The 22,806-nt window shown below is 35.3% G+C and overlaps 1 protein-coding gene across 3 annotated transcripts in view; it reads left to right on the forward strand.

Annotated features, from left to right (window-relative positions):
• The window catches only part of LOC125648370 (antiviral innate immune response receptor RIG-I-like), a 28,915-nt gene that overhangs the window by 409 nt on the left and 5,700 nt on the right, over window positions 1–22,806 (forward strand). Inside the window, exons 1-15 of one of the 3 annotated variants that reach the window (XM_048875395.2) lie at window positions 1,845–1,997; window positions 2,083–2,288; window positions 6,901–7,035; window positions 7,144–7,485; window positions 7,671–8,000; window positions 8,479–8,829; window positions 9,015–9,175; window positions 9,295–9,470; window positions 10,545–10,743; window positions 18,277–18,439; window positions 18,927–19,022; window positions 19,174–19,328; window positions 19,604–19,742; window positions 19,832–20,077; window positions 20,188–20,355. In XM_048875395.2, the coding sequence (XP_048731352.2) occupies window positions 2,120–2,288; window positions 6,901–7,035; window positions 7,144–7,485; window positions 7,671–8,000; window positions 8,479–8,829; window positions 9,015–9,175; window positions 9,295–9,470; window positions 10,545–10,743; window positions 18,277–18,439; window positions 18,927–19,022; window positions 19,174–19,328; window positions 19,604–19,742; window positions 19,832–20,077; window positions 20,188–20,355 (2,830 nt within the window). In that variant the 5' untranslated portion in view covers window positions 1,845–1,997; window positions 2,083–2,119. Of the gene's footprint in view, window positions 1–1,844; window positions 1,998–2,082; window positions 2,289–6,900; window positions 7,036–7,140; window positions 7,486–7,670; window positions 8,005–8,478; window positions 8,830–9,014; window positions 9,176–9,294; window positions 9,471–10,544; window positions 10,744–18,276; window positions 18,440–18,926; window positions 19,023–19,173; window positions 19,329–19,603; window positions 19,743–19,831; window positions 20,078–20,187; window positions 20,356–22,806 lie in introns of those variants that run through there. The other 2 variants (XM_048875396.2, XM_056140219.1) reach the window with 2 other exon arrangements.

Raw genomic sequence — 22,806 nt, forward strand, 5'->3', positions numbered from 1 at the left:
CAAACCACGTTTTGGTGGTTTGTAAAACGTGGATAAGGTTTAAACTAAAAAACATTTTTCGACTCTATCATGAATAAAATTGGTATCCTGTACACACTTTCCATGGCACCGTATTCTTAGATATTTTCTTTGAAACGTGTTTTCAGAGGGAAAATGCAGACGACAATACAATACACAAGTGGATGCTTGATTGATTGTACAATGTTTAACGCCTCTCTCTCGAAAAGTTTTTACTCATATTGAGACGTCACCAAGACCGGTAAAGGGCTTCAAATAGGCCTTTGCTCGGCGCGTACGGCCTTTGAGCAGCGAGGATTCTTTAACGTGATAACCTACTGTTGCACTAGACATCCGTTTTTAAGGTTATCTCTGAGGACCCGTGACATTCACACCTGATGCCGAGCGTTTGGCGATGGAACTGTCACTACCTGTTTTAACGAATTTGGTCTGTCGCGGCCGGGATTTCAACCCCGGCCTTCCGCATGCGGGGTGAACGCTCTAACCTCTAGACCACCGCGGCAGTTCCCATGTGAATGACTAACTAAAGCAAATATATATATACCTAGATATAATATGTATTCCTTTAACTGTACTATACGAAGCGATGGTCGCCCTTATTTACGTTTCAAAAATGTCTGATCGAGAGCATGCAACATTGACCCAAACACATGGAAATATTTTGCTCATGGACGCACTGCATGGAAAGAAATGACAACAGGTGGCTTGAGACACGGTTAAACACCTCACCATACGCTACGCCATATTCTGCAGACTGAAGGAGACCAAACAAACAAAACTTGAACTGTTACTATTTTATTGTAAATTCATTACTTCTAAAGAAAGCAATTTTCTTTTCAATTTACATGCATGTATAAATAGTGTGACACTAAGATGAATTTTTCAATACGTATTTTCTTTTTCATTAACCTACCAGTATATATAAAATGAGGAAGCTTCACGAACTGCGTCATTTCCCTGTACATTTTCTAAAACTTTAGAAATAATTGATTATGGCTAAAGGACAAAGGTATCTAAAAAAAAAATTATCTACTTTACCGCATTAACATGTATGTACCTGTGTATAATTTATCAAAGATTTATATTTAAGAAATAATTTTCATATTTGCAAGCACATGAGGCGTGAACTGAAACGCTTTACGTCAGCATACTTCGTTTAAAAAAAATATTCTGACGCAAAGCGCTGCTGTTCATACCCTTTTTGTATTTTCGAAAACTGAAATTTATTTTATATTTACATTTTACTTTCATTTCTGTCGTAATTTCCAGTCATTCAAATAGCCGTACTACGTTTACCAAGATTCATGCTCACATTGCTTACATTCATGAGAAAATGGCTATCATTTCAGTTGTATTGGTAAAATCGAAGGTAAAACATTGGAATATATATATATATATATATAGAGAGAGAGAGAGAGAGAGAGAGAGAGAGAGAGAGAGAGAGAGAGAGAGAGAGGTGAAATGTTACAACTTACTGTTTAGTGTATGTTTTACATAGCTACTCCTACAGAGCTTTTGATAACGTCCCTGCACTCCTTATACACCTTGTTATGTGGTAATAAAAATAGATAGATAGATAAAATAAAATATGATGAAAATAGAATGTAACGAATATAAAAAAAAAAAAAAAAATACACGTACATGACAACATGCAATAAAAGTGTCGCCACTGAACCCCTAGATGGTTGTCCTATTATAAAGCATGATATATGAAAAGATGCAAAACAATGCAAATTCGATCTCAGCACAGTCTGATTAAAATCAAACCTCTCACTCGCTATCACAGCGATACCTCTCAATGATTTCGGTTTTTCATTAGATACGAAACAATATTTTATACAGTGCCGTATAGCATTTTTCGGAAATGTGTTTATAATTTTAGCAACAGAAAAATCTGACATAACTGCATATGGAAGATACATTTAGTTTCATTTTACATGTCGGTACACAGGTGACGATATGTATTTTGGTGTCCACATGTAAGTATGTCAATATTATTGTTTGCGTGGATGTTGGTGTTTGTTTTTGTTTTCAAAATTGTATGATCAGTGATTTTAATTATAGAGTGTGTTGGTGAGAGGTCAAATAGCACTACTGGACGATGGCGAGTCTCCAGTCGTCAGGACCCCCGAGTTCCATCGATACAATGCCTAGTCGACTAGACAGCGTTGAGATACCTACGATTGTAAAGATGTATCGCCCTTTGATTGTTAGATGTATAAAATACGACCAAATAATCCACTCTTTTGACCGCCGTGTAATGGACACACGTGAGTATCATGTAAAGCTGTAATTTTCAGTCAGGTATAACTGATTAGACTCCTCTGTTCCGAAAACGAAGAAACTTGTTCTCTTCGATCTGTACGACATATACTTGCACAGCTCTGATAACAATTCTTACCCCGTATTGAACAAGATAATTTTGTGCTCATTTGACGTAACATTACAACCTAGATTTTTTTAATTCGTGTTTTCATATCTTTGTTTCATAAACGTTTAAGGAAATTTAAATTTACCCTTGTTAGCTCACCTGAGCTGAAAGCTCAAGTGAGCTATTCTGAATCGCCTGTTGTCCGTCGTCTGTCCGTCTGTAAACTTTTTACATTTTCGACTTCTTCTCCAGAACAAATGGGCCAATTGCAACTAAAGTTGGCGGTCAAAAGCATCCTTGGGTGAAGGGCTTTCAAGTTTGTTCAAATGAAGGACCGTGTCCCTTTCAAAGGGGAGATAATCACAAAAATGCAAAAATAGGGTGGGGTCATTTCAAAATCTTCTTCTTAAGAACCAGTGGGCCAAAAGAGCTGATATTTACTTGAAAGCTTCCTAACATAGTGCAAATTCAAGTTTGCTAAATTCATGGCCCCCGGGGTTGGATGGGGCCACAAGGGGGGATCAAAGTTTTTCATACAAATATTTAGGTAAAATCTTTAAAAATCTTGTTCTTAAGAACCACTAAGCCAGAAAAGCTGAGATTTACATGAAAGCTTCCTAACATACTACAGATTCAAGGTTTTAAAAATCATGGCCCCCGGGGGTTGGATGGGGCCACAAGGGGGGGATCAAAGTTTGGCATACAAATATATAGAAAAAATCTTTTAAAATCTTCTCAAGAACCACTGAGCCAGAAAAGCTGAGATTTACATGAAAGCTTCCTAACATAGTGCAGATTTAAGTTTGTTCAAATCATGGCCCCCGAGGGTTGGATGGGGCCACAATAGGGGATCAAAGTTTTGCATACAAATATATAGGAAACATCTTTAAAAATCTTCCTCTCAAGAACCACTGAGCCAGAAAAGCTGAGATTTACATGAAAGCTTCCTGACATAGTGCAGATTCAAGGTTTTAAAAATCATGACCCCCTGGGGGTTGGATGGGGCCACAAGGGGGATCAAAGTTTTGCATAGAAATATTTAGGGAAAATCTTTAAAACTCTTCCTCTCAAGAACCACTGAGCCAGAAAAGCTGAGATTTACATGAAAGCTTCCCAGCATAGTACAAAGTTTGTTAAAATCATGGCCCTAGGGGGTAGGATGGGGCCACAATAGGGGATCAAAGTTTTACATACAAATATATCGGAAAATCTTTTAAAATCTTCTCCTGAAGAACCACTGAGCCAGAAAAACTGACATTTACATGAAAGCTTCCTAACATAGTACAGATTTAAGTTTGTTTAAATCATGCCCCCCCCCCCCCCCGGGGGGGTTGGATGGGGCCACAATAGGTGATCAAAGTTTTACATACAAATATATATATATATATATATATATATATATATATATATATATATATATATATATATATGGAAAATCTTTAAAACTGTTCTTCTCAAGAACCATTGGGCCAAAGAAGTTGACATTTACATGAAAGCTTTCTGACATAGTGTAGATTCAAGTTTGCAAAAAACCATGGCCTCCAGGGGTAGGTTGGGGCCATAATAGGGACTAAGATTTTACATGCAAATATATATGGAAAGTCTTCAGATTTGGGCCAAGGTGACTCAGGTGAGCAATGTGGCCCATGGGTCTCTTGTACGATATGTCGGGACAGTATACATCATGCGAACTTAATATACCGTATAGAATTAGTAAAAACTGGTTTCATCTCTAATGATTTAATCTAGAAAAACGAAGTTGATATAATTTGATAAACAATGATAAAGAAAATATGAAATATTGATGACGTAGAGTAGTATTGTCATAACAACAATAAGGAAACGGCGGAGGCAAACGTGTTAAGTCATTCCTAGGACGTCACATGACACGGCTTAATGACAATTTTGTTACACGAAATAGAATGTTGATCAAGTTAAAGTTTGTTTTACTATTCGAATTGAATTATAAAACGGTTTTGAAAAATTTAAAGCATATTCATAGAAATGTTCGGAAGTTCCGTCGGCATGAACCAAGCAGGATACGGGGTATATAAAGTCAGTTTCTGTAGTCGTCGCTACATTTTAAACTTGTATCTTCAAGTAGGAGTAACCTTGGTCTAATGCAATATCTAAATCGAGTAGAAAATGTTTTGCACAGGCTGCCACACAGTTCAACTGATGCCGACATGCAACCATGAGTGAACTGTGAGTGACCTTTATCCTCATCACAGCACAGAGAAGATTTGTTTGTTTTACGTTATGTCGAGAATGTTTCATTCCTTATGAGTGAAAAATTCTCGAGAGAGACGTTAAACAAGATACAATCAATCAATCATTCCCAATGTTGTATTAAATGCACAAGAATAATACATGACTGCAACAGATACTTTATCAAATGTACGTCAATGTAAAAATGGCTGCGACATTTAAATCAACAACAACGAAATAAAAACAAAATTTTCAACAAACTGTAAATTTAAAATAAACCATTTAGTACTTTCAAAATGTTCTAACCTATGACGTCAAAATAGGCGCTGGTTAATTTTTGGTTACATGGTATAATTGTAGCCTAGTAAGCGGGGTTCTTGCACTCGGAAGGCCTCGGGTACTAGACAAGGTATAATTATACGTATTCTCATGACGCCATAGTACACATGCTTGGTCAGTAAACCACGTGGAAGGGACAAATTAGCAATATTAGGTTAGTTAGAGACATAATATCACTGTATATAGTATTTGTTTCAGCCAATGAAATTCTAAGATTTTTATCAGATACAGGATAATGTACACTCCAGCCTCAAACCATACATAACATTAGAATACGACCGAGTGAAAGATATACCTCCACTGATTAAACAACTCCAATACGAAACATGCTTTGCAGTGTTTTCCCTAAGAACCGGCCGCCGGCCAAATTGACCGTTTCAAACGATTTTCTGGCCGGTTCAAATATAAAAAAAAATCAAAAAATAATATGTTGTCAATTTCAGTGATGTTGATTTACACGATCAATCTTTGCAAAGAAAGTATGCGGAAGCAATTGGTTGACTATAAATATCTTTCATATTTCTTCCTTGTTTATGTTTTTATCGAGAGCTTTTTGAAACGGCGATTTTGATTGGACGATATTTTAAACTCTCACCTTGCGCGTGAGAAGCACATGGCAGTGAAAAATAATGAAGTGTCGAACGAATACATTAGGGCTGTTCCAGAAATGATCAAATGGGGGGGGTCGGGCGGCAAATGAATTTTTTTTTGTGTGGGTGGTCATATTTTTTCATATTTTATTTGGTCCGTGGTTGGACTGTTAAAAAAATATTTATTATGGGTAGTGGGTAGTTTCTATTGTTTTATTTTGTGCCACGTGGGTGTTGAGTTTTCAGAATATTTTTATTGTCGCTCTTGTCGTGCTGGTTACAAAACGTCGGAGGGAAAATTGAAAACGTGCTTTCGAAATGCTGCTTTCGAAAGTAACAAAGAACTATTAGAGTTGTCGCTCTTTGCAGCGCATAACTTTCCATTACGACACTCTTCAAATTAGAGGCGCGTTTAGTAGGGTCCCTTTGGACGTGATGGCGGCGAACTCTGTTCTGTAGATTATTACAGTGCATCGATTTTGGGAATATTTTGAAACCAATAGGTATTCCGTTTTCTAATAAAAATAGGCAAACGTTAGTTGATTTATACGAGGGTACCGATGCGTTATATTTATCAGTCAGTGTGATGGTGATATAGAGGCCTCCGGGCGCGGGCTCCATTAGAAGACGAACGATTCGTGGATCGTTTGGACTCCCGATCTTTCCAACATTCCCGCCATAGATGCCTTTGATTGTTGATGTGACATCGTTTCTTCAGAACTACTGTGATACAATGTCGCACAGGCATTACCGCGTCATTGACTAGAATGTTTGTCCCGAAAACCTCGCGAGATTTGTACCGTTTTCATTTTTAAAAATATTTTTGTAGTGGGTCTGGTTAGTTTTTTTTTTTTAGATGGGTCATTGTAAAATGAGTTTATCAATTTGATGGGTCATGGGGTAATTTTTTATTTTTTTTTATGGGTGCTTGGTATATACAAAAGGTGCCTCCCGACCCCCCCCCCCCCCCTCATGTATTTATTTCTGGAATAGCCCTTACATGATTTCTTCCAGTCAAAACATCGGAAAGGTGTGTATTTAACACCACTGTGACTAACTTGTCCGAAGTAAAAATGTTCAACCCTTTGGTATATATTTAAAAATGTAGGTTAAAAAGTGGCATATGAACAAGGGTCATTTTGCCCCCTGAAATGCCTCAGAATGCAGGATTTTGCGTCTAATTTTCCAAAATTTCATGGGGGGAATCCCCATACCCCCCTCCCCCGGCCTGTTACAATTCTAAATGGGCCTGTTCAAATGAAATGAATGGAAAACACTGGCTTTGTTGTACTTATTTATTCAACATTTCATGGGTTTAGAAACTTTTGTATATACAAAATACCTGTTGTACAATTTTTGCATTTTGCATGATAGGCACCAAGGAGGAAATAATACAAACCGGAAATCGAGAGGGGTCCACAGTAGCAATGGAGGATATCTTGATTGCTATAGAAGCGAGTGATGACGAAAACAAGTGGGAACAATTCATCAACATAGTCCAAGACCAAGGTAAATCTTTCTGACATGATAGGAGAGTCAGGCCTATTTGGTGTGTTGTAAATAGTGGTTGAGCTGTGTTTTACTTGAAATGAAGAAAATGATTTTTTTTTCCTGAAGGTTACATATACCTGGCGAAAGTCTTGAAAGGCGAATATGTACCAAGACATGTGTGTACAACATACGTTAGAATGTTGCAACGAAAGAAAATGACATTTGTTAAAGCAAGTTTCGACCCTAGCCAAGTCCTTAGCTTACTGGTGGGACATGGTGTTCTTGAGAATAGCGACTATGAACAAATAGAAGCTGAGCAAAGAAATAAAGGCGCTTTAGCAGCAACTATTGTTCTCTTGGACAGAATTTGGAGGAAACATGGGGATTGGTATAGATTATTTCTTACCGTACTATGCGAGAAAAAATTCCATCACATTGTAAAGGATATTGACTATAAATTTCATGAAGGTAGGTGCGATGCTTCCATTTAAATCAGCTTTTCAAGACAAAATATTTCGTGGATACATTGGTTGTTTATGGAGTTTTGCATCTAGTTGGTTGTGTTTTCTATAATGTGTAGTTTGTTAGTATCAATGATCTTTTTAAAACCATAAGTTAAAGTCAACTAAACATGTATATGGAATTGATTAAAGAATGGGAGAAGAGAAACCACCAGAAGCAGTCTTCAGAAGAGACCGTTCACAGAGAAACACCAAACCATCAGGAGAAAAGTGAGACCGCTCACAACGAACCACCAAACCATCAGGAGAAAAGTGAGGCCGCTCACAAGGAACCACCAAACCATCAGGAGAAAAGTGAGGCCGCTCACAAGGAACCACCAAACCATCAGGAGAAAAGTGAGACCGCTCACAAGGAACCGCCAAACCATCAGGAGAAAAGTGAGACCGCTCACAAGGAACCACCAAACCATCGGGAGAAAAGTGAGACCGCTCACAAGGAACCACCAAACCACCAAGACGAAAGCGAGTACTTTAACATTTTTATATACCGTGAACTCATTTCTTTAAGACTGAGAAAATTATGTAAAGCTCATTCACATTATATTCCAAGGTAAATGAACATTTTGTATTTTCAAAATTTGACACAATATTTGGAACATGGGTAAAGATGAAAATTTGTTCAAGGCATTACACTCATCAGGCTTTGAGGTTGAAAACCAGAAGTTGTATAAGAAATGTATTTAACATTTTCCACCTGTATGAACCGTAAAATATTGATTCTCTCTCTCTCTCTCTCTCTCTCTCTCTCTCTCTCTCTCTCTCTCTCTCGTGTGTGTGTGTGTGTGTGTGCGTGCGTGCAAATTGCCATTTGCATTTTAGTTAAATAAAGGACATTTACACGATTTAGGGAATGTGATACTAAAACGCACATTATTTAGAAATGCCATAATCTAATGATATTACTGCTATTATATAAACTAGTAAATATATTTTTTTCTAGAGAAACCTATTCAGGTATCTGAAGTGCATGAGAAATACCCAGGTCCAAACATCGCAGTAGGAGCACACGGAAAACTGTCTCCTTACGACGCTAGTGAAGAAGACGCTGAAACTCGGGAGAAAAAGACCTATACGGATTCAGAAGTAATGGATTATAGTATTGGTTCCGACTTGAACTTTGATGATCTCCTTTCCTCTGACCTGATGAAAAGCAAAGATTCGTCAGAAGTAGTCGAAATATCAAAACAGACAAGAGAACGTAGCCAGGCTAATAAATCTGTCTTTACAGAGAGCACAACTGAAGTAAAAGTTCTCTATAGCAGAAATGGGGATCCCGAAGAAAGTCTCTCAGGTAGAAATAATATCCCTGAATTTGACCGCAAATTTACGGAAAGGAAATATGTTGAATACGGTAAAAATGTTCAATTTTATGTAAAATTCATGTTTGTAGTACTTTATCCAGCGTATAACTTTCATTTAGATGATAATGTGATATTAGTAATAATGATTTTCAAAATGTCTTTTTTTAAATTTCAGATGACTTACAGAGGTTGAGCAAGAACGATATCCCAAACAAGACGTTGAAATTGAGACAATATCAACTGGAACAAGCAGAGAAACCTATGAGTGGGAAAAATTGTATAATTATTTCACCAACCGGTAGTGGCAAAACGTATGTGGCTATCAGAATAATTCAGGTATTTACTTTACTTGCGTTTTCTTCAATTCGTTTTAAAATTGCACTAACATATTCTTTGTTCCGCTTTGTTTTTGAATGATAAGAATTGGTTTCAATTTCTCACTCATATTACCGTAGCATCACTTGGAAGAAATGGGGAAAATAAAGAAAACTGTGTTCATCGTGGACAAAAACAACTTAGCAAACCAACAGTCAGAGAAAATAAGAGACCACGTAGAATGTCGACTGAAAGTGATATCAGGCGATTCTCAGAGAGAAGAAGATTTTCAAGAAATAAAGCCACTTCTTCCGCAGTTTGTAGATATACATAAGTATACATTGTATATTTAATGAAACACAAAGATGAAAATCATTTTCTATTGCGAACTTCTAATAATCATGAATCAGGTGACTCTCAATGGCTCGAACTTCGACCTTTCGAAGTAATCCCGGTTCCTCTTTCTTTTTCATGCCTATATAAATAAGCACATTTACTCTCGTTCTCGAGATCTATTGAAAAGGTGAAGAGAAGATAGCGAACAGTGATCAATCTCATAACCCCTTATAAGAAATACAAAATAGAGAATTGGGCAAACACGAATCCCTGGATATACCAGAAGTGGGATCAGGTGCCTAGGAGGAGTAAGTATCCCATGTCGACCGGTCACACCTGCCGTGAGTCTTATATCTACTGTCGTTCTCTCGAGGTAAAGGTTTGTCCAGTTATGTATAATCCTTTAACATTTACTCTCAGTACCTCAAAATGTTTACATGTATACATATGATGCTGTCGGTCATTTGTGACCAAATTACATTGTAGTACCTTGAGAATTTCTTCGTTAATAGTTGTAACAGTTAAAAAACACGTATTGACGACTTGGTAATTTGCATTGACACATCACCAGGTATCTCAACTTGGGAATCAATTGGTCTGTTTCATAGTCGGCTGTAATTATTACCTATCAATATCATTAAATTTAGAAATGTGAATGATCATTACATGCGTCATTAATATTTCCGCTGCAACAAATAAAGAATGAACACACACAAGTAAGAATATTTAGTTTCTCTATAATTTATATGTCAGATGAATAGAGTTTTAAAATCAGATACATGACCTGGGGAAACGACATGAATTTTACTACCCTGACGCGTTAGATATGATTCGCGTAAACTTTAAAATTCGTCGATCAAAGTACCGATTTCCGAATTCTCCAAATTGTTTTTTTTTTTTTACTGTGGTCACGTGGACCCCAAGTTTTAGAGAGGCACCTGTAAAATTGTTCAAATACTTATTCTTTAGTAAATTGGTAAAAATTTGCTTTGTGCAGCGACAAATCTGTATCAGTAAAGGTATACAAGCTGATGCCAGATTTCTTCTATTACAGGTATGATGTTTTTGTAGTCACAGCTCAAATGCTGGTCAATGCCCTGATAAGAAGGGATGTCAGCATCGTGTCCTTTTCTATGCTTATTTTTGACGAATGCCACCACTGTTATGGAAGCCATCCATTTCAACAGATAATGAATCATTATATCGACGTCAAGCAGGAATTATCGAAGGAAGAAGAATCCCAGCTTCCTCAAGTATGAAAATCATTCTCGAACATGTTTGTAAATGATATCATTGTATGATGAAAGGTGAAGATAACGAACAGTGATCAATCTCATAACTCGTATAAGCGATACAAAATAGAAAGTTGGTCAAACACGCACTCCTGGACACACCAGAGGTTGGATCAGGTGCCTAGGAGGAGTAACCATCCCCTGTCGTCCGGTCATACCCGCCGTGAGCCCTATATCCTGATCAGGAAAACGGAGTTATCCGTAGTCAAAATCAATGTGCCAAGAACGGCGTAACAAACGGTATGAAACACATCAGACAGCATTTGACCAAATGATGGGTTGTATTGACGAACTAGATCGTTATAACGACCATAGAATTTGTGAAATGTTGACTTCAATCGAGATTGTTGAAACCCCTGTACCATCAACTTGTTTGTCAGTAGCTTTTTAGCTCTTCTGAGCCGAAGGCTCAAAGAGCTAATCATATGGCCATATGTTTGGCGTGCGGTGTGCGTCAACTTTTTTGGGGGAAAAGGCTATATCTCAAGAACCCTTTGGCCAATTTTTGTCAAATTTGTCACAGGGTATCCTTGGCCCAAGGGCTTTCATTTGTACTAAAACTAGGGTTGTGATCCTTTAACAAGGGGAGATAATTATGAAAACAAAAGTAGTGGTTGCTAAAAAATCTTCTTCTCAAGAACCACTGTGCAAATTATCACCAAACTTATGCATAAGGATGAGGATAGGTTGTAGATAAAAAAAAAAATTGTTCAAGGCATCATCCTGGTGCAAAGGGTGTGGTCTCGAGGTCAGTTCAAAGTTTACCTTAAATTTTGTTTTGTTAAAACTTTGATATTTTGCTTAGTATAAGGACTAGGATCATCAAATTTTGTCAGTTGATGCATCTTAGGATCTAATATCATGTTGTCTCAAAAGTAGGTCATGGTGACCTACTTTTTGAATTTCGTAGGTAATTATTATCAAATGGATTTTGATGCATATCTTGGACACTTTTGAGCCTATGATCATCAAAAGTTGTCAGTTAATGGATCATAGGACCTTGAAGTGCGTCATGTGAAAAGTATGTCACCATGACCTACTTTCTGAATTTTATGGCTAATCATTTATGAATACATTTTAGGTTGTTATTTCAGATTCCGAGAGGTTTAGAATCATCAAACTTTGTAAGTTGATGCTCCTAGAGGCCTCGAAACATATTTATTAAAAAAAAAAAAAGTAGGTCACAGTGACCTACTTTTTGAATTTTGCAGACATTCAAATTTCACATTTTCAATTTTAGATACATATTTTGGCCACTATGAAAGCTAGGATCATCAAACTTTGTCAGTTGATGCATCTTGAGTCTTCATAGTTTGTTGACTGAAAAGTAGGTCACCGTGACCTACTTTTGGAATTTGACGGCTATATTTTAGTATTTCAGATACTATTTGACTTACAATTATCAAACTTTGTCAGTTGATGCATGTTGAGTCTTCAGAGTGTGTTGACTAAAAAGTAGGTCACCGTGACCTATTTTTGGATTTTGACGGCTATATTTGAATATTTCAGATAGTATTTGACATACAATCATCAAACTTTGTCAATTGATAGGTCTTGAGTCTCCAGAATGTGTCGACCAAAAAGTAGGTCACTGTGACCTACTTTTGGAATTTGACGTTTATATCTGAATATTTCAGATACTATTTGACTTCAATTATCAAAGTTTGTCAGTTGATGCATCTTGAGTTTTTGGAGTGTGTCGACCAAAAAGTAGGTCACTGTGGCCTTCTTTTGGAATTTGACGGCTATATTTGATTACTATTTGACTTGTCAGTTGATGCATCTTGAGTCTTCAGTGTGTCGACCAAAAGTAGGTTACCATGACCTACTTTTGGACAGTTACATTTAAATTTTCAGGTACTATTTGACTTAAGAGGCCGTCCACGGAGATATCAAGCAGTAGCTATAATACGGCTGGCACATGCAATTCCCCAAAATTTTATTCATACCCAATAAAAGTTAAGGTCATACGCCAATTTTATCGTATGTAAAGTGAATTTCACCAAAAAAATTGTTAGATGCCAAAACTTGGCCTATTTCATAAATTCGAGGACACTATATAATCTATAGAAAATGATCATTTTGTAACGTTAAATAATACCCAATACAATAAAATTTGTCCAGAAAGTATAAACAATATTTGAAGGAAATTCCTTAATAATTAAGAGGAAACAATAAAATTGCTGGGAAACAATGCTGTTGTTGAGCATTTACTGACAGAAGTAGCCAAAAAGCCAGTAATTTGAGTTACCTCCCTTGGCGTAAAAAATGTAAAATGATCCGAAACTTGCATAAATTGTAATTTTCGAAGAAAACAGTATTTATTTAGAACATTTTTCACTTATCTCGATTTTTTTATCAAGTGTAAACGTGGAATTTTTTTTTTTTTTTAATTTGATGGTGAAAAATAAATATTCAGCCCGGACCTTATCAAAGTTTCGTGGGTAAACAGATATGGCTGACAAGTGATAGAAACGTGAAGTTTTTCTAGAAGTGGTCCTTATTTTAGGGACTTGTCAATCCTTAATAATTGTTCAAAAGACATAAGTGGATATTCAAGATATTTTAAAGTTGGAACTGCGTGTAATATTCAACCGAGATTGACCCCCTGCTGTACAGATCGGGGTACTTCGAATTCGACGTAAAAGTTTAACTGTTTAAACTATCGTGCACGGTGCAGATGCTTACTAGTATGCCGAGGTCATTGCGATTCTTTGGGATTTACTGGAGGCAACCACCACCAAATGTAGTTATCTACTACACAAAGGAAAGTGTAAAGCAGACAGAGCAGTAAACTTCAATGTTTCAAGGGAAATATTTGTTCCCGTTGGAAGTGGTAAGTATAAATGTCGAATTTTCTCTGTTATTTTTCTTTGAAAACTGTCTTTGATTGCGAGACAATTTTGATGCAAGTTCTCATGATGTGTCAATGCAAACAATTCATTTGATGAAATTATTCTTTTTAAAATAATAATGATTAAAATGATAAATCTGTACTACAACACAATGTTTATCCACAAATCATTGAATTAAGAAACAATAGAATCACACAAAAACAAGATGAAAGTGGTGAAAAGTGTTTATTGTCCTGCAAGCTATGTACATATCAGCATGCATGCATAAAAAATAATATATATTAAAATTATATCAGATTATTTTTGACTGATTTTTTTTTACTAGCTACTTTTCACATGTGTTTGTTTTTTGGATTCCTAGATTTAATAACTATTAAAGGATGAATGAATCAGTGTGAGAGGGTAGTATATGTACATGTATGTATGTGACAAAAACCGAACAATAAATATAAAAATAATAATGATATACATGTATATTTATTCATGTAATTATGCAACTATAAGAACCATTATGTGTGTGGGGGTGGAGGTGGGGTGTGTGTTACAGGTTGATGTATATCATTAATTTCTCTAAATTTAAGCTGAATGGATTATAGAATTCAGATGGTTTAACATGACACAAAATCTGATGATTTATTTGCATGCACACAGGTACTAAAGTGTATTAGTGTGACATACATGTATATACCAATTACCAAATCTCGATAATGAATACAACACCCATTTCATTACAGATTTGGAAAATAATTATAGTCAAATCACCCCTACTGCAAGCCAATTATCAGACTGTATCAGTGAGTATATTTATCTATTTCAATCAAAATATTTTAAATTCAGAACATGGTACATCTGACCTTGTCATATTGTCATAATTCATAAATTATGTAAGTTTAGAACTATTACAGATATGAGCTTAATTCCACATTTGACATGTATATTTCTTGAGACAAATCCTGACCAAAGGCATCCAATGTTATGATGTCACAATCCTTTTGTTTTAACTCACTTGACAGACATACATGTAGAATATAAAAACTTTAACTTTGACAATAACATAAGAATGGTTAGAGATGGGGGTTGGATATTTCAGAAATGTGTGTTCCTTCATGTCATATGATAGTAACATTTTTACCTTACGACCTTGACCCTTCATATTGAAGTTTTATGTGATGTCACCATGCCACACACAACACATACATGCATTTTTAATTCATGACTGTTATCAAAGATTTTAACCCACTCGACAAGTTTTAAACTCTCTTCAGACAATTCTTGTTTAGATAATTTCAAATACTAGCTCGTATATATATACATATATATATAAGTCAGAGGTGATGTTTTGAAATCAGAATGTGGTTTAATTTTTGAATCAATGAAAATATAGTTGGGTTTTTTTAGCTCACCTGAGCTAAAGGCTAAAGAGGCTAAATAATTAGGGTATGGAGGAGATCAAAGTATGATGTGGGAATATACAGGAAATTAAAACAAATTCTTTTCAAGGTTAGCAGGGCCACACTAAATCCTTTCAAACTGCAAATGTTCCTAATTTGTGTTGATTCATTTTTCATTTCTATGCACCCATGACTAAAGTCAGGGAGGGGGATATCTATCTGGAACTTGCTCATGTTAGTAATAAGGCTCTCATATTTTTATTCCTTATAATAAGACATTTCTTTTGATATCAATTTTTTTTTTACTTTTGTGCTTGGCCTACTTTTAACAAAATATAACCTACAGTAGGCAATTCTCCTGAACTATATATAAGGTAGTCTAGCCTTTTATGTTTAGTATTTAGATATCTTATGGCAAGAACTTTCATTTTATACCATGCTGTTTGATATTGTGACCTTGGTTTTGAAGTTTAACCCAGATTTTATTATATTGATATTTTACATAAAGATATACAAAATGTGTATATTCTTTATTACCAGACTTTTAATTTAGTACCTGACCTTAGTCTTTAAAATAGCATGATTTTCAAAAACTTTAAATTGGTATATAGTTTCTCAGCCACTTTGGATTGGGCTTTGATATAGATTTCACATATTATAGATTACTAATGAAAAGAGCTTTACTTTTGAACTTCTGACTTTGACCATGTTGACCTACTTTTGAAAAACATTCATTATTACCAGATCTGTTATATCTTGAGGGATAAGGTATTGGGTTAGTTTGCTTCACATGAAATGCCTAATGACCAGAATTTATTTTATATCATGACCTTTGACCTTGTGACTATATCAAACATATGATCTTGACTTTCTTAGTGCATTGCTTACAGTACTATTTACTATTTAAACATGTTCATCATTTTATTTCCATTAATTTACACAACTGTTGTTATTTAGATCTCAGCTGAGTCCAAGATAGGAAGAGGCTTTGGAGAGAACACAGAATTACTACAGACAAAAGACTTGTGAAGTTATAAGGGGAATTGCAGAACTCATAGCTCCATTTCAATCTAGATATGTTGACAGTTATTTCACAGAAACACTTTGCAGCTGACAAAGATAATCAAATGATGACCACTACTTTAACTCTATGGTTGCAGCATATTTCAATTTTTGAAGTGACAAATTTTATTCCTGTTTGTGAACCAATATTCAAAAGAAACACTGCTATGGCATTAGACATAAATTAGAAGAGAGTGGTGGGGTGGCAAAATAAGATTCCATACTGTGAAATGTATCAATTGTTAATATACATGTATCAATATAAATTCAGTGCCAATTTTCATAATTTCTAGGGGAAAAGTTTGTTTGTAACAAATGTCAGAAATATGCACTAGCTCTTACTTTGCAAACCATGCTACTAAGTACCAGGCATTAAGACATGATTTGTTTATTGTCATTTGTTAAACAGAGACAGAGACAGTGATTTGAAAGGGGGGGGGTCCAGAAAAATGATCTAAAATCTGCATTAGGTCATATCCGATGAATTGATAAAGTAAATATGTTTATTATTGATTGCTAGTTACATGTAACCTTTTATGCATCAGTTGAAGATACTTTATGAACATTTTCTGTCACTGGGTAAAATTCAACAAACATTTTGTGTATCTGGAAGTGGTCAATATATATTTCAACATCAGAGTAAACATGCATTAAAGCAAGTCTGCCAATCTGATGTAGGCAGAAAATGGAATATGGCATGTTATTTCATGAATGCAAAGGGAAATGCTTTACAAGAGAGTCAAAAAAATTCTGGTTAATGCTAAATAACTATCTAGATGTCCCAGAGAAAAGGAGAGGGTCAAAAAATTTCTGGTTAATGCTAAATAACTATCTAGATGTCCCAGAGAAAAGGAGAGGGTGTTTTCTACCCCTCCCCCCCAACCCCCTCGGGATCTGCCAATGTCAAGTTTGTAATGTGAGTGAATGAATTTAGATTCTTCATGATAGGCAATTTATTAAAATTTGATTTACTGATAATTTTAACTTCATATATGTGTGTTAATTAATTGACTATTATCTCAAATCCTGTGTCAGAAATGACCTCTAAAAATCAACATTGTAAAATTTTATACAATGAATTACATAGGCATTTTTTTGCCTTTATTATATAGAATGTATACAAAGACATGAAATTTATTTCTGAATGTTCATATGTTCTAGTAATTTTTCATGAATTTTAATCATTTAATCATTGATTTGTTATATCTACTTCATATTTATTTCTATTTATGTAGTTCAACAATCTTCATTTAAGTAGTTGACCTTTTTGCACTTATTGAAAATTTTGAGATTTCAGTTCAACTTTTCACCATCAAACCTTGCTTTTCCCACTGAATTTATTTTTGTAACTTGAAATACACCTCTTCAAGTTTCTGGTTATACATAATCTATTTCTTTTGAGACATTGTATTGGGTTTTGTGAGATCTTATATTTTGATCATTATTTTGTAAAATATATTGGTGTGAAATATGTGCAATTTTAACAATTAATAAATTCATTCATTGGATGAATATACACACAAAAACCCTCTTAGTTATTGCATATAGTGTATATCTAACATATAAAATATTGCTTTTCTCTATTTTTTAGTTATATGACATTTTAGAGCTGTTCAAACATAGCACTTTTTTCCAATATTTCGTGACCTTTTTGCACCGAAAATTATCTCAAAGTTGTTTTTCCATGTTGAACCCAAACTAAACATGATAGAAACTTTTTATTTGGCAAATTTCATATTGGGGTCAGTAGGAACCTGTCCACAAAGTTTCATGAAAATCTGAGAGATAGCATGTGCCGACCTCTGCCTGATATCATAATGGACACCCTCTTAATATCATCAAACTTTGTTAATTGATGAATCTTGGTTAGTGAGAATTTTTGCCTGTTCTACAATGTATCAGAAGAGCGATTCTAGGCCCATGGGCCTCTTGTATTTTAACAAATCACAAATCTGTTTGACTTTACTCTTCAGCTTTCGACATCTACAATACATTTAAAATTACTTATTGCTCTTCGTTTTGAGTAACTGCCAAAGGAACTGATTTTGGCTTTTCTTATCAGTTTCTTCAATTTTGTCGGAGAAAGAGAGATACCTTTTGGATAATAAACTTTGAAAGTTCGTTTTACGATAAGATCAATCTATATCATGGATATACTATATCGTGTATTTGTATCATCTGAGTAGGTAGTCGGTTTTACGGCGTCCATTGGAGTAGGAAAAGCCAAAACAGTTGAAAAGGCTACAGAACATGTACAAACAATCATGTCTAATATGGACGCCGAGTACCTGGTGACAGTACAGGAAAACAAGGCTGATTTGGGAAGACATGTGAACTCGCCAGAACAATGTATGCTGTTGTTTTCCTTGATCTCTCTCCAATGTGTAATTATTCATCGCGTTAGAAGGACAAACCTGTTTTGTTCCTATTATAATTGATCATCTTATATTATGACTTATCTACTATGCTGATTGTTTATCGCCTTTTCAAACGTCATATTGTTGAAAGCATAATATGTGTCTTTACTAATTTCGAATGAATTTCCTTCTCTCATGGGAATTTCATGGACCAATATCTGGCTGTGACCACCCTGAGTTCATTTGCATAGAAAAGAAGGTTGCGGGTGATTTAGGGTGATTTGTATATTTAAACCAAATGCTATATTACGGGAGGCGTTTGAACGATACAAATCCTCGTTATAATAATCTAACTTCATAGAATATATTTTTAAAAGTGGTACTTCTCCAAATGCTAATGGCACATCGATATGAGTATAAAAAAACTTGTTGGGACGAGATGTTGAACATTGATTGAATAATTATAATCAATCTTTCAGTCATCAAAGAGGTACCTATACGTCGGAGGGATGCGTTTGGAGAGCGTGTAAAAGTGCTAATGACTACAACTGAAATGTATTTGGAAGACACAGACGGTATGTATGCTTAACAATTTGAATGATGTTTTATATTACATAGGCACAATGTTCAGTTACAGTAATCCTTATAATGATGACATTCTCAATCATTTTCTTTAACGACTAAGAACGACTTTGGTTGAGGATCTCATTTAGTTGTTTATTTCAGTCGAGGTTGTGGACAGGAACGCTGTAAAACCCCCCTCATCAAAAGGCAATGAGCAGTATACCCAGTGGTTGGAGGAAACCCTTTTGAAATCATTAGCAAAGCTTACCAAATCTGAAGCAACTCGATCGCTGTATACTCTAAGGAAATATTTAGAGGTGTGCTTTACCTTGAAATATCCGAGCTATTTTTAGCTATAGTCTATAGTACAATATATGTTTACTGTTTTGGGAATGCAAGCAAAATATGATGTACAAAGTGACATCTGATAAAAAAAAAAAAAGAGCTGTTGAATAATTCCAGTGAATGCGTACCTCGATTTTCATATTTCGCAGAATATAAATGTTTACTTTAAAACTGTTGAAACACTGGCAATATATAAATCATCATTTGCAAGAAGTGGCATATTTGTTCATAATTTAATTTCTTTCAGATATACAACAATGGCCTCATCCATCATTCATATGCAAGAGCAACTGATGCTCTGTATTGCATTAAATCTGGCATAGAGAACCTTAAATTAGCTAAAAACGAAAATGAAATAGAGAAGAGAGTTAAAGCGTTATTTGAAGGTAATTCTATGTCAAATGTATTTGTATTTTTCCCTCTATTCCATTTTTTTCTCTCTCACACATATACACGCTTATCTAAATCATTCCAGAGGAATATGTAGCATTAGAAGAATGCGCCTTAGACAGAGAAAGGACCGCAGAAAATCCTCTTCTACTGAAGCTAAAAGATATCATAATAGCCAGATATGCTGAAGAATCAAACATGAGAGGAATCGTCTTTGTGCGAACTCGTATTCTTGCAAATATTCTTGTTTCATGGATGGATAGCACAAAGGAATTGCAACATATAAAAGCCCGGAAATACACCGGTGCTCAGGCTCACAATATAGATGGAGGTGGGTAGCATCTTTCCTCTTTAATTCATGCCTAATTTTCGCCAGAATCTCAGACCTTGTATAATAATGAGATGAATTCTAACATGTAAATCCTTTCCAATCTTTTGCAGGTATGACAAAACATGAACAGATAAATGCAATCGAGCTCTTTAAAGATGGCCAGTTCAAAATCATCGTTGCAACCACTATTGCAGAAGAGGGATTGGATATCAGAGAGTGTAATCTCGTTGTAAGATATGACTACGCTGGAAATCCTATTTCTATGGTGCAAGCAAGAGGTAATCTTTTTTTGAACTGTAATCCTGCAGCACATATCATTACTTATGTACATGTAATTATTTCAAAATGACGACCTAAAATAACAAACTCATTTCAAAGATCCGAAATTCAGGGAGTCCCAATCTTTTAATTGTCATCTCTATCATGGAATCTATCGACGATTATGATGGGCTGAAAATGAAGAGGAAGACTTAGATACTTTGTCAGAATGGTTAAAAAGAATGAGAGGAATATTAAAATCCCGTATCAATCAGTGATGAAGGAATTGAATAAATCACACGAGAAATATGTATTGGTTCCAACTGACAAAGCTTTCTACAATATTGTCATCGATTTCATGATCATTTTACAACTGTATTTTAGAAGAGTTTGATCTTGATCCCACATTTGATAGTCCAACTTACACTGAAAGTTCACTCAAAGAACGAAATCCCATATCCATACACTAATATTCCATTATTACATGTAAATGGTGTTTACATGACACAACTGATTCGATACCCAAAAGCGTCTTCTAACCGAGGCAAGTTACTGACAAATAAAATAAGTTGATGTGACAAGGTTTCAACAGTATCGTTAAAATTCAACATTTTGCAAGTGCTATGGTCATTGTGCAAAAACAATCTGTCATTATGTCGAATGCTATCTAAAATGTTTCATACCAATTGTTAGGCCGTTCTTCACATACTGATTTTGACTAAGGATTAATCCGTTTAAACTTTATTCTTAGTTTATGGTATTGAAGGCAGATACCTAGAAGGAGTAAGTATTCCCTATTTGACTAGGCACACACACTCGCCATAGCCCCTCTATCTTGAACAGGAAAACGGAGTAATCTGTTGTTGAAATCAGCGTGCAAAGAACGACCTCATTTAGTATGAAACATTTTACCCAATGACAGGTTGTAATGGTAAATTAGATCGTTATAACGACCATAAAAATTGCGAAATGCTGACTTTAAACGAGATTGTTGAAACCCCTCAAACATCAACTTATTTGTCAGTAGCCTGTCTCGATTTTCAAAAAGTGATCATATGTAGAACAAGCTCTTGTGTATCGAATCGGTATATAAATATAAACACCATATGCAGGTGATAATGGAATATTGCTAAATGAATTATGGGTAGTTGACGATGGAAAAGCTGAAATAATCCAGTTTGTCATATAAAGTTGAGATGCTAGTTTGCCGATAACATCCATGTTCAATAAAATATATGAGTTTGAAGCAGATGTAGAAGACTGTGGTAACTTTTATTTCGAGTTCAGTTGGATATACCGAAGAAAATTTGAATGAAAATGATTATTGTTCGTAAATAAAACGTAGCTGATCTACCGGTATCTAAATGTTGAGTTTAAGGCTACAGCAAGATATGTTTTCATCTCATGTAAAAGGTTTTGAATAGATTAAGCTTTGTAAGAATATTGAAACAGGTCAGTGATAAAGGAACATAATTCGTGCCCATGGGAATTCTATAAGATTGTTGGAAGACCTGATCACCAAAGACTACGAAGGTAGTGTCATTGAGGAACACCAGCATCTTTTTATATCAACTTCAGAGTACATTGGTGTGGTCCTCTTCACATCATCATTTTGTTTGAAATATAACATGTCACCGAAAATGTTCTCCAAACTCTATATTCAAAAGCTAAAATTTAAGACAACGAGGGTTTATTTCAAATCATGAGCAATGTGTAAACTCATACGTGTATGTTCGTTTTATAAAGTTCAATCCCCAAAAGTACATTCTCTGTTTAAGTTTTATAAACCAGCAACTTTTAAATTATGTGCTAGATAAATCTTTGAGGTATGGTTCTCAGTTTATGGTGTTTAAAAGGCCTGATCTCACCACTAGTTTCCAGGGGTCAGCTGTGTTTGCCACGTACTCAATTTTGTTTTCTAAATGAAAGGCAAATATAACGAACAGTGATCAATCTCATAACTCCTATAAGCAATACAAAACAGGAAGTTGGGCAAACACGGACCCATGGATATACCAGAAGTAGGATCAGGTGTCTAGGAGGAGTAAACATCCCCTGTCGACCGGTCACACCCGCCGTGAGCCCTATATCTTGATCAGGTAAACGGAGTTATCCGTAGTCAAAATCAGTGTGCCAAGAACGGCCTAACAATCGGCATCAAACACGTCAGACAGCATTTGACCCAATGATAGGTTGTATTGGCAAACTACATCGTTATAACGACCATAGAATTTGCGAAATGCTGATTTTAAACGAGATTGTTGGAATCCCTGCACCATCAACTTGTTTGTCAGTAGCCTGCTTCGATTTAAAAACTTACCAAACGCAGAACAAGCTCTTGCGTATCGAATCATTTGAGAGATGTAAACACCATATGCAGGTGATAATGGAATATTGCTACATAAATATGGGAAGTTGACGATGGAGAAGTTGAAATCATCCCGTTTGTCATAAAGTTGAGTTGTTGGTTT

Source organism: Ostrea edulis, chromosome 6 (genome assembly GCF_947568905.1).
Source record: "Ostrea edulis chromosome 6, xbOstEdul1.1, whole genome shotgun sequence".
NCBI lineage: Eukaryota > Metazoa > Mollusca > Bivalvia > Ostreida > Ostreidae > Ostrea > Ostrea edulis.